Source organism: Calliphora vicina, chromosome 4 (assembly GCF_958450345.1).
Source record: "Calliphora vicina chromosome 4, idCalVici1.1, whole genome shotgun sequence".
NCBI classification, from domain to species: Eukaryota; Metazoa; Arthropoda; class Insecta; order Diptera; family Calliphoridae; genus Calliphora; species Calliphora vicina.
The window spans coordinates 27588242-27604187 of NC_088783.1; the positions used below are offsets into that span (position 1 = coordinate 27588242).

The window sequence follows — 15946 nt, forward strand, 5'->3', positions numbered from 1 at the left end:
ATGTATAAGAAGGTTTTTAGTAATAAAGAGCAAACAGAAAGCTAATGTTTGTTCTCAATTAAAAATGTATTTTTTTTGTAATAAAAAGATGATCATCAACAAATGCCTCACAGGTATATAAGCAGGGTCACGCTGATTCACTATGATTATTAAAAAACAGTTATTGTTTCAAGTTAGTAAAATAAACAACAAAATGAATTTAAGATGATAAACGGTAATAGTAAGTAGAGCTGTTAATAAATTAAAATATTTATTTTTCCGTAATAAGAAATTTTTTAAAATAAAATTGATAAATTTTTGTTTAATTTATTATTTAATAAATGGATTTTATAACAAAATAGGTGAGTTCTTAAAGTGAAAAACAAATGATTTTTTAGGATTTCATAATCTCATGGCCAATAGCAAAAGCTGGTACGAAATATAGAAGGGAAAGAGAGAAAGAAATCAGTATAAAAGCAAATTTTAATATAATTATTTATATATAAACAATTGAAAAATAAAATAGAAAAAATTAAAATTTTTTAAATTTTATAGCAAAAAATTATATTGTGTATGGTTATGCTTTTATATTAACTCAGTGTTATATGCATGTATATTTATAGATGTGTAGTAAGAGAAATTTAGGTTTAAGGCTTAGCTGAAGAATAGCCCACAAAAATAGAAAAATAATTAAAATACATAAACAACTTGACATTTTGTACAAGCTTTGGTTAAGAATAAAATTAAAAACTGTCTGAGGCACATGATGAAATTATCTAAGATCTTTCCCGCGTTTTCTAAATGATTGGGAAATTTGTAAAGGATTTATTTATTACATTTTGAATTGATCATGTTGTTTTGATGCTTTTTTTAACCTTCTCTCTCCTCTCTTCTATATAGTGTGTTGATTTCAAAGAGGTGTTGTTGTAGAGTTGAGTTTGAAATTGTAGATAAGATCTTAAAAAATTATTATTTTGTTGTTTTCTTGTATTACTAGGGTTTAATTATTTTATTTAAAAAATCTGTATATTTTGTATTGTATTCTTCTTGTTGTATATCCTCTGTCTCATTTTATTATATAAACTCTGTAGCGTTTTAAAGTTGTCAAAAAGTTGTGTGTAGTAGTTTTGTTTTTTCTCTATTGTACGACTTTGTTGCCAGCAACATGTTGCGTAGACTATGAATGTTGTTCGGTAGTGGAAGTAGCAGTTGCATTAGAAGTTTTAGTATTTATAGACGTAGACGTATTCGGTTTATTTACCAGCAAAGAATAACGTCTCTTAGATTCCTGGAATTTAGTTGTTGTTGTTGAGTCACTTGTAATCATATGGATTTTACGTTGAGGACTTTTAATTATAACAGACGAACAGATGGGTTGGGTCGGAGGTGGCCCGCCAGTAACTGGCGTAGCAATAGTCTTATTTTTGAAAATGTGCTGCCTCTTTTTCTCTTCAGCTTTTACTTGTCCATCGTGAGTTTCATTAATTGAAACTTTATTAATTTTACGATAATAATTTGAGGAAATTTGGTTGTTCAGCCTGACCTTTTTAATTGGCGATAGGGGTGTTTTTAATTTTATTATACGTTTAGCTGTTTGTTGTCGTCCACTATCACCACCATCATGAACAATTAACTTCTTTGAAATGCCTTCTTTTCCCTTTGCACCAGTAGCTTTGCTTGTAATTGTTGCAGCGGGTGCTGCTGCCGCTGCAACTGTTGATATTCTTCTAATGAGTTTGTATTTGTTTAAAAGAATTTTATTCTTTTGTATTAAACTATCCATTGAGTCTTCTTGCGTTTTACGGCTTAAATCCTTATAAAATCTATTTATTGGCAATTGTTGTCTGTTGCTGGCAACATCTGCAGTATTAATGCCGCTGTTACTGCTATCGCGTCTTGTGGCGTCGTCTGTTTCATTACTTAATGTCTTATTGATGATGATGTCGTCTTGTTGTTGTTGCTGTAAATGTTGGCATTGATGTTTTAGCTCTTTCTTATTAATACGGCTGCTATTTATGTTCTGTCTTAAGCATAGTCCTGTCTGTTCATGTTTATTTTGTTGTGATCGGTCCACGCTGTTGAAAGCGTTTGATTTTATAATGTTCTCTACCGTTGTGTTACTCGTCTTATCGGTGCACGTATTTTCCGTTTTGCCTGTTGTGCTGTTTGGGCTCCTGGGGTTGGCGCCGGCCTATTTGTGAAAAGAGTAAATTCATAAATTGCTAAAATAAACTGTATTCTTTAAATTATATGTATATGTATAAGGAAAGGATGTAAAATTAAAATCTATTATTAGCAAACACAGATCACAAAACAAACAAACATAAATATGTACCTTAAAAAAATAAACATGAATTATAATTAATATTATTTCAATATTTCGATTATTATATTATGTTAAAACTCATGCCAATTTTTTGCTTTAATCTCATTCATAGTATATTGAATATGTGTATGTAAATTATATATTTACAATTTGTTAGTTTTATGATCTAGCCGAACGTACACTTTCTTCTTCCTTTCCTTACTTACTGAATTTTAATTTGTTTTATTTAATTCTTTTTGATAAATTGTACTTACGCGAATATATTACTTGATACAGGCGCGGCACCTGCATTAAATTGGAAAGGTGCATTCGGCGTGCCCTGTAAAAAAAATTTCAAAAATTTTGTTTTATAATTGAATAAATTTCTAATTTGGAGCAAATGTGTTACAAATGTTTTAATGAAATAATGCAGGGAGTATATTCTTTAACCCAAAAACTAAATTATCATTTGAAAATGTCTAATCACTAATACTATTTATTACATGAACCTATATGAACAAGGTTTGAAAAATATATTTTTCGAATCATTTCAATCAAGTCTTTACAAATACCTGAAGTTAAATACATACGTAAATAAAAAACAAGTAAGAGAACTCATTCAACTGCACCGAATTGAGTTAAAAATATTTTTCTCGATTTTGACTCATTGTCGGTATGAATTTCGTGGCTTTTTGATTATATTTTGCGAAAATATGGATGCAATTTTGACAGTACCATTTTTTTTTTGTAATTTATTAAAAAACAAGTAAATCGTATTATTTTTATGTAAACACATCAAAAAACACTAACAGCTGTTATGATTTTACTTCATAGGGATCGTTTAAAAGCAACAGACAATCGACTTGTAACACATTTTTAAAAAACTGATGAATTTTAATTTTAGCCAGCTTTAAGCGAGACTAAATGGTTTTGTTCAACACGTGAGTGTATGTATGTTAGTGTGAGAACTACATACACACAAAACGAAACGAGTTTTTTATATGAATCTTGATCTAAATACCAAATAGTTTATAGAAATGACCAAATATGCATATATTTTTATAGCTTATGTTTTTTATCGATTTAAAACTATTTAGTGAACTTTTAACGAATTTATAGATTTTTAAATCATTCCGACCAAATGTTTGGTTTTAAATTAAGCCTAAAATCGGTCTAATACAAGAATAGTATAAAGTAAAATTATTGTTAATATTCATTCCTATCGGCAAAACATGTGAAATTTATGTTCCCATGAAATAAATATCCATTTCCCTCGAAGGGAAAATTGAAAAATGTTTAATGTTTACAAAATTCCATAAAAAATTGACCATGTTGTGGAATTTTTTCACATGAACAAAGTTGATGGGAAAATGGGATTAGGGGTGATTAATTAATACAGTAATGAATGCGGACAAAATTTTTCGGAATACCGAAACCGAAACTTTTATAACGACGAAACAAATAAGAGTGCTATGTTTGCATGTGCTGAATCATACAACAAAAATATGTTGGATGAAAAAAAATGTTGGTGAAACAAAAATGTTTTAAATATTTTTACCCATTGTCGGTCCGAATTTCCTTTCATTTAATATCCATATATCTATGTAAAATATCTTCAAATTGAAAACTAACTTTTCTTCTGATTTGATTGCTCCCAAATTATTTTCATCGAATTGAAAAAAATATCATATCTGATTGAAAAAAAAAAATTGTAGTAAATAAAATTAAAAAACAAATGTTTGGTGAACATTCGGTGAAATTTCAAATAGCAACCGAATTAGGGATATACCCGATATATTGATGTATCTATCATGTTTGTAAGTTATTTTGAAAGTTGTTTTCAACCGACAGACGGACATGGCTAAATAAATGAAAAATGTGGTAATTACAAACGGAATGACAAAAAACATTGCAGTTCAAGATGAAAAAAACGAGATTAATGGAATCTAAACTTAAAATAACTATTTTTTGAAACTAATAGTACATTTGAAAAGTTTTGGTTTGTTTCGGATTAACTCCCATTAAAACGAAGTCTGGTTATGCGTTAACTAATAGGTTTTATACAAAAATAATATTAACCAACAATATAACTATTAATTAACACATATTCAGACTTCGTGTTAATGCGGGTAAGTCGAATAATAATTTTTTGGTCAAGTATTATTCTCGGTTTCAACCTAAAAATTCGATTTCGGTCGGGCTCTAAAAATTACAAAATTTACAAAAAAAAAATAGCAAAATATCAAAATTAAAACTCTTTAGAAAATTTAAAGAGGTTTTACATTTTTAAAAGCTATCAATAAAATACAAAGAAAATCCATTGTTTAATTAATTACTTTACCTCAAAAACTGGATTAAAGAATTCTTCCTATAAAAGATGGTTGGTTAAGGGTTAGTAAGAATGAAATGGATTAGAGATGAGTAATAATAAACAAAATACAGTGCACTAAATATACATGCTGATGGTAATAATCAAACTTAAACATCCCCTTATTTTTTGTATTGGAGTATTTTTTAAATGCATTTAAAAACAATAACGAAATTTAAGTTTAAAAAAAGAAATAAGTATGTTTCTGTCACGTTTAGTGTGTGTTTGTGAGTGTTCATTCATTGTTATTACGTTACCTCTAAAGCACCACGATTAAAATTGAAAACTGGTGCCGATGGAGTTGCGCCAAATTGAAAAGGTTTCGTTGAATTTTGTGGCTGTGGTATTTTTAAAGTAAAACCCCAGATATCATTGGTTGTTTGATATTGATATTCAAAGTTTAACAACAGTGGACGTAAGAACGATACATTGGACGATAGATAGATGATACGATTACAATTATTATTTCAAAGATTTTTACACAACAACGTTATTATACAAGTAATAATAAAAATAAAGAAAGAAATACATTTTAATGAAACGAAAAGAGAAAAAAGAAAATTATTACTACTTTAGATCTACTTAGTAAATATTTATATTATAGCATACTAATTTCATTAATATTATTACATATTTATTAACAGTTAAAAAAAAATAACATACCTCCGCTGTTCCAGTAAAATTAAACGTAGTTTGTTGAGTACTACCGAAATTGAATGCTGGTTTTGTTGCAGACGTCGATGAACCGAAATTAAAACCACCCTAAAGTTGTTGAAAAAATAATATTAAAAATAGAAATAAAACCATTAGTTAGTTGTTAAAGATAATTCAAACAAAATTTGTAAATCAAATTTAGTAAGTACTATATTATAACTGGTCCACATAATAAAAAAAATAAATAAATCATTTAAAATAACAGTTATAAAAGCATGGTTATTATTACTTAATAATTTGGTGAGAGACAAACTATTTCAATTGTGATTGATAACAGTTACCATTCCTTAATAACAAATTATGGAAAGAATATGATGATTATGAAGTAATGCATTCCGCAATTTAAATTTTGGATTAACGATTTGTAAATTTTTTGAAAAATTTTACAAAATTTATAATTTATTATAAAATTGCTATTGAAATGAAAGTGGACCCGTTATTTTCGGTCTCTGATAAATACTAAATAAAATTAAAAATTGAATTTGTAATGTTGTCATATTATCAGATTTATCTGCTATTAATTGGCCTTGGATAAGCATATGACTGACATTGAAATAAAAAATATTGTTTACTTACGCTTGTGTTTTGTGATGCTGGTGCTGCACCAAAATTAAAAGCGGCCTCTGGTTTTTTAACTTCTGTAGTGTTTGTTGTGGTATTGTTAGTTGTCGCACCAAAACCACCAAATGTTGTGGTGCCCGATGCTGCTGTACTACCAAATGTTGGTGTAGCACTTGTTGATGAAGCAGCGCCGCCAAATGGCGATGATCCAAATGCTGGAGCCGGGGTTGCAGCATTACCACTTGAATTAGCTCCAAATATACTTGTGGCAGCAGGTGCTGAATTAGAGCCAAATAGATTTGTACTTGAATTTGTTGGTCCTGACGCTGCTGTACCTGAAGAAGCTGACGATGGTGCGGGGACCCCAAAAATAGACGAAGTTTGCTGCTGATTAGTTGTATTAGAACTAGACGAACCAAATGTACCGAATACGGATGGTTTAGCAACTTCTTTAGTTTCACTTGAGTTGGCCGCTGCAACAGTGTTTGTTGGCGATGTCGCAGATGCCGTTGAACCAAATACGAAACTGTTTTTAGGCCATGTTGTGCTAGTACTTGTAACCGAACCTGTTGTAGAAGCTGTTGTCACCAGTGTTGAATTGTTCCCAGCATTAGAGCCGAACACAAAACCACTCGAATTTGACTGAGATGACTGAGAAGTGCTGCTGGGTGCAACACTACCAAATACTGGCAGTGTTGGTTTTGTTTCTTTTGGCTTTACCAACACACTATTGTTGTTACCTCCTACACCGCCAACTCCGCCAAACGATCCAAATACATTAGATGTTGTTTTAGATCCAAATGCTCCGAATTGTGGAGTATTTGCTGAGGTTGAGTTATTAGTTGAGGAACTAACCGTAGTTAAGTTATTATTGGCAGGAGGATTGACAGAGGAACCAAATACTGGTGTTGCAGAGGCATTAGATGAACCTCCTCCTCCACCAAATGAACCAAAAATATTTGTTGAGGCAGGTGTAGTAGTTGTCGTCGACGACGTTGACAAGGATGCTGTTGATGTTACGTTCGTAGTAGTAGATATGGTTGATGTGGATGTAACAGCTGCAAATAATATGTTCGAAGTCGTTGTGGTAGCTGCATTGTTTGTTGAATTACTTCCAAAGCTGAAGCCACCAAAACCTGAAGTGGCTTGCGAGTTTGGAGCTGGTGTAGTTGATGTGGACGAACCGAAACTAAACATTGGCTTTACTGCAGCTGTCATAGTTGAAGAAGTTGTTGTTGATGTTGATGTAGTCGAGATATTAGTGCTACTGACTACAGTTGTTGTAGCTGCTGTTGAGCTGCTATTTATTGCTGATGAACCGAAAGCAAAGCCTGAACTTTTTGTAGTTGTGGACGCCGATATTGTTGTTGGAGTTTTGAAAGCAAATGTGTCCAAAGACTTCTTTTCCTCTACTACTGCTGTGGTTGGCTTAGTCTCTGTTTTGCTGCCAAAGGAAAATCCCCCAGTTGTTGAAGAGGCAGTACTGGAGCCGAGGCCAAACGTAGGTGCTGCCACTCCCGTTGGTTTATCGTTATTGCTAACACTGGTGAAAGTAGTGGTAGGAGGCATAGTGAATTTCACACTTGGTGTATTAGCAGCGCTGCCGGAAGACAATGATGGAGTTGACTTAGTTGTTGCTGTTATTGTTGAGGGCTTTGAACCGAATACAAAACCACTAGGTGCTGATGAAACAGCTGGTGTCTCGATTGGCTTTGGACTATCAGTTTTTGCTGATGGTGACACACCAAACTTAAATCCAGTAATTTTTTTGTTGGCATCTGTTTCATCCTTTTTACTTTCACTCGTGCTACTACTTATTGGTTTTATTCCGAATTGAAAACCTCCTTGTGCCGGTACAGACGAGGGTTTTGTGGTCTCTATAGTTTTAACATCCAGTCCCTTTCGTAAATCGTCTTCTTTAGGTGTGTTGGTTCCGTTACCAAATCCAAAACTAAACTTAGATGCAGCAGTAGCTCCAAACTGGAACTTAGTTGAAGATGAGTTGGTTGGTTCTGCACTTGTTGTTCCTGGTTTAGGTTGCTCACAACAAGCACATTTTGTGCGATTGGCATCATTACGGGTCATACAAGCATCACACTCCCATTTCGAGGCTTTTTGTTGAGCGGCCAATGTTTTAAAGCCTGTATCTGCATTAGAATTTGCATTTGTAATACCGGAAGTGGTGGTGGCAGCTGCAAAGCCAAATTTGAACTGAGTTGTTGGAACTGCTGCAGCCGTAGTTGTAGCCGTAGCTCCGGGTTTTTTAGTTTGACAAGCTATGCACTCATTCGCCTCATTTTTATTTGAAATCATACATGTCTGACACTCCCACGTGCCTGACTTGGGTTTGAAAGCATCGCCAAATGAACTTTTAATAGGTGGTAGTGCGGAGGTTGATTGCGGCGCTCCTCCTTTACGTGGTGTTTCACAAGCTACACATTTTGAGCTCTCTTGTTTATTGCGTATCATACATGAGTCACATTCCCATTCATTTGAGGATTTCTTAAACTGTTGGCCAAATGAAGACGTGACAGATGTTGCAGTTAAAGATGATGACGAGCTCAATTGTTGCTGATTTGTTGAGGACTTTTGTGAACGTGGAGTTTCACAGGCCACACACTTATTCACATTCGATTTGTTGCGAATCATACAAGCGTCACATTCCCATTCATTAGAAGTCTTCATGAATTGATTACCAAAACCTGAAGCTGCACTTAAAGGTGCATTATTTGAAGACGTTTGATCGGTTATATTGGTTTTAGGTGATGTCGGTGGCAATATGAAAGGTTTACTAAGAGCATCTAAGCAAGATCCCTCTTTAAGTTGAGGTTGTTTCGGTTGGGTATTGTGTACTTTGCCAGAATTGGATGTAATTGGCACAATGACATCTAGTGGGGGGCTAAATTTATATTTATCTATGTCATTTTTAGTTACACTCTGTGTTGGAGTGGAGACGCCAACAATTTGTAAAGGTTCAGAAAATTTAAAAGTGTTTGTAGTTTTGACTGTTGAAGCAGAAATGGTATTCAGTGAAGTTGTTTGAGTTGGGGATAATTGTATATTTTTGCAGTCTGTTGTTGAAACTGATGTTTGTGGTGTTAAAGGTTTCACGGGTGTAGGATTAAATACAAATGAGTTTAGTTTAGATGAATCGGATGATTTTGCCATATTTGAAGCTTCTTTTGAAAATTTACCATCAAATGTAGTGTTGCTGGGAACAGAAGGCTTATTCAATTGTATATCAATTTTGGGCACAGATTGCATAAGTGGAAATGCTATGTTGGGTAAAATTACGGGTGGGGGTGGCTCTTCATCCTGCAAATCTTTTGTTGCTGCAGACGGCCTTAATGAATTTGTCACTTTGTTTCTTATTTTATTTGTGTGTTTCTGTTGATCCTGTTCGAAAACTTTGTTTGTTGTGTTTGTTTTTGTGGTTGCCACTTCCGGTAGTGTGTATTCAGATTTTTCAGTATTTACCGCAGAGTTTTGAGCAATTTTTCTAGCTTTTTCGGTAGTATTTTGGATTTTTTTCATTTGCAACAATTGAGACATTGTTGGAACTTGCAGTTCCTTAATGGGAGGCAAGAGTCCGCCTGGCGTACCACGTCCACTGGCATTTCCCGACGGCTGCAATATTACAGCCGGCCTAGAATATGGTGTTCGTACTTGTGATAAACGCATAGCTCTCGAAGCATTTAGATCACTTTCATTTAAGCGGCCTTTGGCTTGAGGTGGTATTTGTAAGTTTGGATTAGTTTTCAGACTACTTGCCATCTTTTTAGCTTCACTTAAGGGCGTGGAAAAATCGTTAATCAAATCCAATATACGTTTGGCCGTCGAGGATATTGTTGAATTGTCTCCAATTTGAGAGTTAACATTGTTAGCCAATGAATTATTCGATGATAATGTGGAGAGACTTGATGTTGGTCTTATTAATGTGGGTGTTATACGCACTGCACTGGCGCCTGCACCAGCTGTATATTTATTATAAGCTGCTGCTCCACCGTATGTTGTTTTTCCTTTGTAAAATGGAGAAAACGTATTTAACAATCGACTGTCACTCAAAGCCGATGTACTGCCATAGATTGAAGCATTAAACTGACGGCGATTAAGCGATGTTAAAGATAATGTAGAATTATTTAATGGATTCGAGCTACCATGATTGGGACCGCTGAATAAAGATTTTCGTCCCTCAAGGTGGGAATAGAAATTCAAACCATTTCCGAATGAAGAAGTACGACTACTGTTGCGAGTATTTACAGCTCCTCCGCCAGCTGTCATATTAAAAAGACCAGTCTTACGTTGTTGTTTATTAGATGAGTTCGTTTTCATTACATCCATTGCACTCTCACCGCTCTCTGAAGCGGAATCAATTAAAATCGCATCATTCGACTCGGGCAATGCTGCGGCATTCAAACCCGATCCATTGATTAGTTTTTGTCTTTTGTTGTTAGAGCCCTCAGTGCGACCATTATAAGTATTTGTATTGGCAGCTGATACCTCTTCGCCCTTTTCCATACCGTCACCCTGTTCTTGCTCATGATCTTCTTGGTCTTGTACTTCGTGTATAGTAGTTGAAGTACGTCTGGGTGGTACACCCAAGGTATGAGTGACCGACAAATCTGCTTTAGCTGATGACAATGGTTGACGTTTAAGATGAGCGACAGTTGCATAAACACGTTCCACGCCCGTTAATGTCGAGTTTGAAGATGGTATATTTAAACTTTTGCGAGAACTAAATAAAAAGGAAGTACAATAAGACATTATATTGTTTAATTAAAAGTTTTAATTTTTAATATTTGTAGAGATATTAACGCCAAAATAATTTGAAGAAAATTTTACCTTATTCCAGTACGACTTCCACCATACACGTTAGGCTGTTCTGTAAGTTTATCCTCATGTTCATAAGAAGGATTTGATATCAAATCAATGATATCGGTACTAATTTTAGTTGATGGTTTTGATTCCTTTTGCTGGCCAAAGTTAAAAGCTGGCTCCTTTTTAGCTTGGTTTGTATAAAGGTTCAAATTTGTAGATCGTTGATAAGAAGATCGCGAAGCTGATGTACTAGTAGCAGAATTGCGTAAATATGAGCTACCCACAGCTGGAGTAGACGACAACAGTGGTTGATGTCGTGTAATTAATGGACTATCACGAACCTGTAACATTAATAAATTGTGTGATTTAATAAAGAAAAAAAAAACTATTATGAGCTTACGTCGATATTAAGACGAGATCTTTTTGCTGGCGGCTGCCTTTCTACATTTAAATCTCGCCTTGTTTGTTTAGCCACATTGTTGCCATTGTATTCTTCATCGCTATTTTGGCTTTCATCATCTTCATCATTCTCATCATCGACATCAACTTCATGATTTCGATTTTGTCTCTGCTTAGCGTATATACGATGATTATTTTCTTCATATTCTCCACCACGTTGCACATCCTCTTCCTCGTAATCTTCTTCTTCTTCGATTTCAATACGACGTCTGCGACGTGTTGGCAAGCTTGTAGTATTTGGACCACAAATACTACCATTTAATGAATCATTTTGTAATTTTGCAGATGGTGAAAACCATTTCGACAAACGATTTGGCAATATGCTCGAAACTCTCGATTTTACTTTTCCAATAATTGACTATAAAATTTATTGTAAAAAATAAATTATTTTATAAAAATAAATCTCTTACAATACAGAAAAAGTAATACATATTAGTCATTTCACATACAGTAATGGTCATATATGTAATTAAAATATTCATAGTATCAATAAATAACTCATTTTATTTCCCAATTTAAAAAAAAAGCTTAGAATAATTTACATACAACTACAGGTCCCCAATCAGAACCCAAAAAATTTAAATTCAAGTATGGAAATTTAGTTGGAACTAGAACTAGAATTTCAGCCTCTTTTTTAAGCATTTTTAACGTTTTAAAATGTTCAAACTTATTTTGAAATGTTTCACTTCTTGTCAAACAAATAATAAATATAAAAATGTCCATTATGATCATAATAAAAGTTTGTAAGAAAAAATACGGCTAAAAATTAATTAATGAGTTGATCGGGAAATTATCTTTATTTCCAGAATATTTTTTCAATTTTTCATTTACAAATCAGTTTTTGTCCCGACATAACTCGATGTTCTCTCTTTAAAATTCAAGTAAGGTATATTTTTTAAAACGTCTGCTATGCTGAAATCGATTTTTGACAACTATTAATTGAAATTTTGTATTGTCTACGTTTTTTTGCTTTCATTAAATTTTTCAAACGTAAGAAATTCGTATGAAAAATATGTACATTACCCTAGGTCTCCACGTAGCAATATTTATTGCTGCAATTGTCAAATTTGATTGCTTCAATGAAATTTGCGAGTGTAGACGGCAAATTGCCATATGTAGCAATCCATTGCGCAATGATTGCTCTACTGATTGCCTGAGCAATTATTGCTAAGCAATAAGCTGTCATTTCAGTTGTCATTAATGTAAAATTTCTTCTTTCTATGATTCGGTGCGATTAATTTATACATATTTAATTTATTTAAGTACCAAAAGTAAAAAAAAACAAAGAAATTAGTGAAAAAAATCATCCAATACAGAATATGGGCAAAATACAACACAGTTTTTCATAGAACTTCTCGCGTTGAAAATTTTGTATTTGTGACGAACGTTTTCTCCACCTAAAGCAATCAGCAATCACTCTGCTGTTGTTCTGCCGACGTTATTGCTTGTGCTTAGCAATAAAAATTGCTACGTGGAGACCTAGGGTTAGGGCGGGTCGATTTTTTTCACGAAAAATCGTATAGCAGAAATGCATTCTACGGAAAATTCTAAGAAATTTTCCTCAAGAAACCATAGGTCTAAAATCAAATCCTATCTTGCGCATTTCGTCTTTTATCCAATGATATTTCAAAACATATTTTTTTTAATAGTTTTTTTATTTGATAAATGACGAAATGCGCAAGATAGGATTTGATTTTGGACCTATGGTTTCTTGGGGATAATTTCTTAGAATTTTGCGTAGATTGCGTTTCTGCTATACAATTTTTTACTTTTTGATCGTCCATACAAATCGACCGGGCCTAATGTACATACTAGCAAATTTTTTCCATAAAATTTTTATTTATTTTATTCATAATCCTAGCCAGAATAAAATTAATTCTAATATAAAAATCATTAATTTTATATGTAAACAAGCAAAATTAAAATTTTCCTGTAAATTGGCAATTTTTTTAATAAAAACTTAAATTTTTAGCTTAAACAATTTTATTAATAGTAAAAAAAGCATGTGTTAATGGAGTTTAAAGTATATTAATATGCACAATTTAAATTATTTATTTATTATACCAAAATGTTTAACAAAAGTGAGAGATAGTTCTTTTTATTCACTATTGTAAGGCCAAATAAGATGATAAATTAAAAAAAAAATTCATAACATAGGTACATTTTTTATTTATTTTTCATCATAATTGCATTAGCTCTATAAAGTTTTTCCATTGATATTAAAGCTTCAGCAAACATTTTAAGTATGTACGTTCATTAGAGTGGTATGAAAAACACAATCAATTATTTGAAAAAAAAAGAACATTTCAAAAGTTATTTTTGAGCATGGCAGAATCAACCAGGTACAATTATTAGGGAGAGCTTTCAGTACCAATAACTTCACTTTTGTTTTAATATTAAAAACGTTGTAAAATTAAAATTGGAACTATGAAATTAATAAGATACACGGAATCTGAAGAACCTAAAACGAAATAGATCGGAATTGAAACCATTCGGAACAAAATGTGTGACAGACCTGATAATTAGAACCGACTATGGCGTATTGGCACGGAATTGAAACCATTCGGAACAAAATGTGTGACAGACCTGATAATTAGAACCGAATATGGCGTATTGGCAAGGATTTTATAACTGAATGAATAAAATAAAAATATAGGAATGTAGCTGTACATATCATAAAAATTGGAGGAGACAATTTGTTCAGGATTTCTTCTGAGACCATCTGTTAACAAATACGTTCCTGCAATTGCTGTTCCGTATTTTGAATGATGTGACATTCCATAATTTTAAGTAAATACGTTTAAATCTAGGGCATAACAAGTGCTATTAAAGCCGTCCTTGAAGGTCCTTGAACTTTGTGTTCAGATAATCTAATATAGTGAGCTCGACTTTCAGTCGCAGCGGTGATCCGATTGGTTCATATGTTTTAATGGGATTTTCTTAATTATTAATGAACTCTTATATAAATAAGTAAATAAGATAAGTAATATGCTAGAAAATGTGTCAAAACTTAAGTGCAGCTACTTGTGTTATCTATAGCTATAAAATATACTTTAATGCTTCTTATTCATTTTGTTGCACTATTGAAACATTAGATTCATTAATGATATTTTTATATATGTATTTCATATGACGAAATTTGATTTTGATTCGAACACAAAATTGAATGGTAATGAAATCACCAATTAGTTCATTTGATGCAATACTTCCATGTATGATTCGAAGTTAGTAGGGCAAAAATTCTAAAAATTGTAAAACATCAAAATTAATGCATGTAAGTATGTAAACAAGAATTAGTATATGGCATCCCTACAAAAACAACAACCTGACGACAACCTTGTTGCTGGCCTTTACATATGCATGTATGTATATACACAGATACATAGTTGTATATAGTCAAACATATATATAACAATATAGAAAAAAGATTGATTAGACCAACTACTATAACCTGACAAATTAAAATTCTAAAAAAATAAGAGAAAAAAAATGCTAATATGTTGATCTGTACTTACGTTATTAGCAGCGTCTTCCAAACTGACGTTATGTAGATTTGTATCACTTCCATGTCGTGGAGGACTACTCTCATCATGTGCATATTCCGACATTTTACACTAGTGAAAATTTTCGTAATTGTTAAATTTTACTAACAACGCTTGTGTTGAAATTTAAACACAAGCACCTCTTTTAATTCCCATACACCGCAACGAGGTTGTTATTGACGCATGCATGCACGCACCCCCTAGAGCTTAGCGTCTTGTTATTTTTTATTCTCAATATTTTTTTAAAATTGTATGTACTTGAAATATTTAGCACTGATTTATTTAGAAATAAAATTTGGTAGTGTTTTTTTTAAGATATTTAGATTTTTTTAGTAAATCACAAAAATGGCAAATATCAACTAGCTGGCCTCGAGAGTCGCGGGTGCTTCGACCACAACTTTTGCTTTTTTCTACTTCTTTGTCGTTTGAACTCTGGGTTCTCAACACACGCATATACACGAATATATACCTATCTCACTCTAACGCACGCTGCCGCCAATTATGGACGAATTTCTTTTCTCATCACCATTTGGCTTTCGCAATTTTTTCTTTTTTTTCGACGACTTATGTTTCAATTTTTTTCTTGCCTTCTAAACGTAGTGAATAGTTTTTTTGGCGAAACTATTTCGTTGTGAAATCTTTATTTTTATGCACTGATCACCAATAAATTTTATTAATAACTGTTCAAATTCTACGTTAAACAACAAAATTTTATTAAAACTATAGTTTAAAGTGTGAAAATTTGGATTTTCTATAAAGCACGAATAAACGAGTAAAGAAACGCGTGAACGACGAGCACACTTTTTTCGTAGTGAAGAAATGGCGGACTTGAGTATAGAGTTGTATTTTATACCACAATGTTGCATTAATAGGGAACAAATTACTATTCGAAATAAAATTCACATGTAGATGGCGGTATTGCTAATATGAAATAAAATAACGTATACAAATTTTATTTATTAATTTATTTTTATTCATTTCATTTCCATTATTTTATTTGAGTATATTCGAAATGGTAGCAAAGTATTTGGAAAAGTTTATTTTTTAAAAATTTGAGGTGAATAAAATTTATCTCATACACAAATAAAATATTATAGCATTTTTTTATTTTATTAATACATTACAACCACAATAAAATGAAAATGAATGCACAACGACTGGAAAAAAAATAATTTGTTATTTGTTTTTGTTGAATTTCCT

At 32.3% G+C, this 15946-nt stretch overlaps 1 protein-coding gene across 2 annotated transcripts; it reads right to left on the reverse strand.

Annotated features, from left to right (window-relative positions):
* Positions 1 to 1950: 1950 nt before the first annotated feature.
* On the reverse strand, positions 1951 to 15556 carry Nup153 (Nucleoporin 153kD). 2 transcript variants are annotated; one of them, XM_065508672.1, is made up of 8 exons: positions 14720 to 15556; positions 11146 to 11562; positions 10770 to 11086; positions 5943 to 10662; positions 5316 to 5414; positions 4910 to 4990; positions 2560 to 2624; positions 1951 to 2170 (listed from the first exon to the last, which is right to left on the reverse strand). In XM_065508672.1, the coding sequence occupies exons 1-8, from the start codon at positions 14810 to 14812 to the stop codon at positions 2086 to 2088; spliced, it is 5877 nt and encodes a 1958-aa protein (XP_065364744.1). In that variant the 5' UTR covers positions 14813 to 15556; the 3' UTR covers positions 1951 to 2085. The 2 variants fall into 2 exon arrangements, with proteins under 2 accessions (XP_065364744.1, XP_065364745.1); XM_065508673.1 differs by lacking the exon at positions 4910 to 4990.
* Between the last annotated feature and the right edge of the window lie 390 nt (positions 15557 to 15946).

Coding starts and splice junctions, on each gene's coding strand:
- Nup153 (XM_065508672.1), bottom strand. CDS start 14,812: ATGTCGGAATATGCACATGATGAGAGTAGTCCTCCACGACATGGAAGT. Junction 11,087..11,145: donor GATCTCGTCTTAATATCGAC/GTAAGCTCATAA, acceptor TTAATGTTACAG/GTTCGTGATAGTCCATTAAT. Junction 4,991..5,315: donor ATTTTACTGGAACAGCGGAG/GTATGTTATTTT, acceptor AAAATACCACAG/CCACAAAATTCAACGAAACC.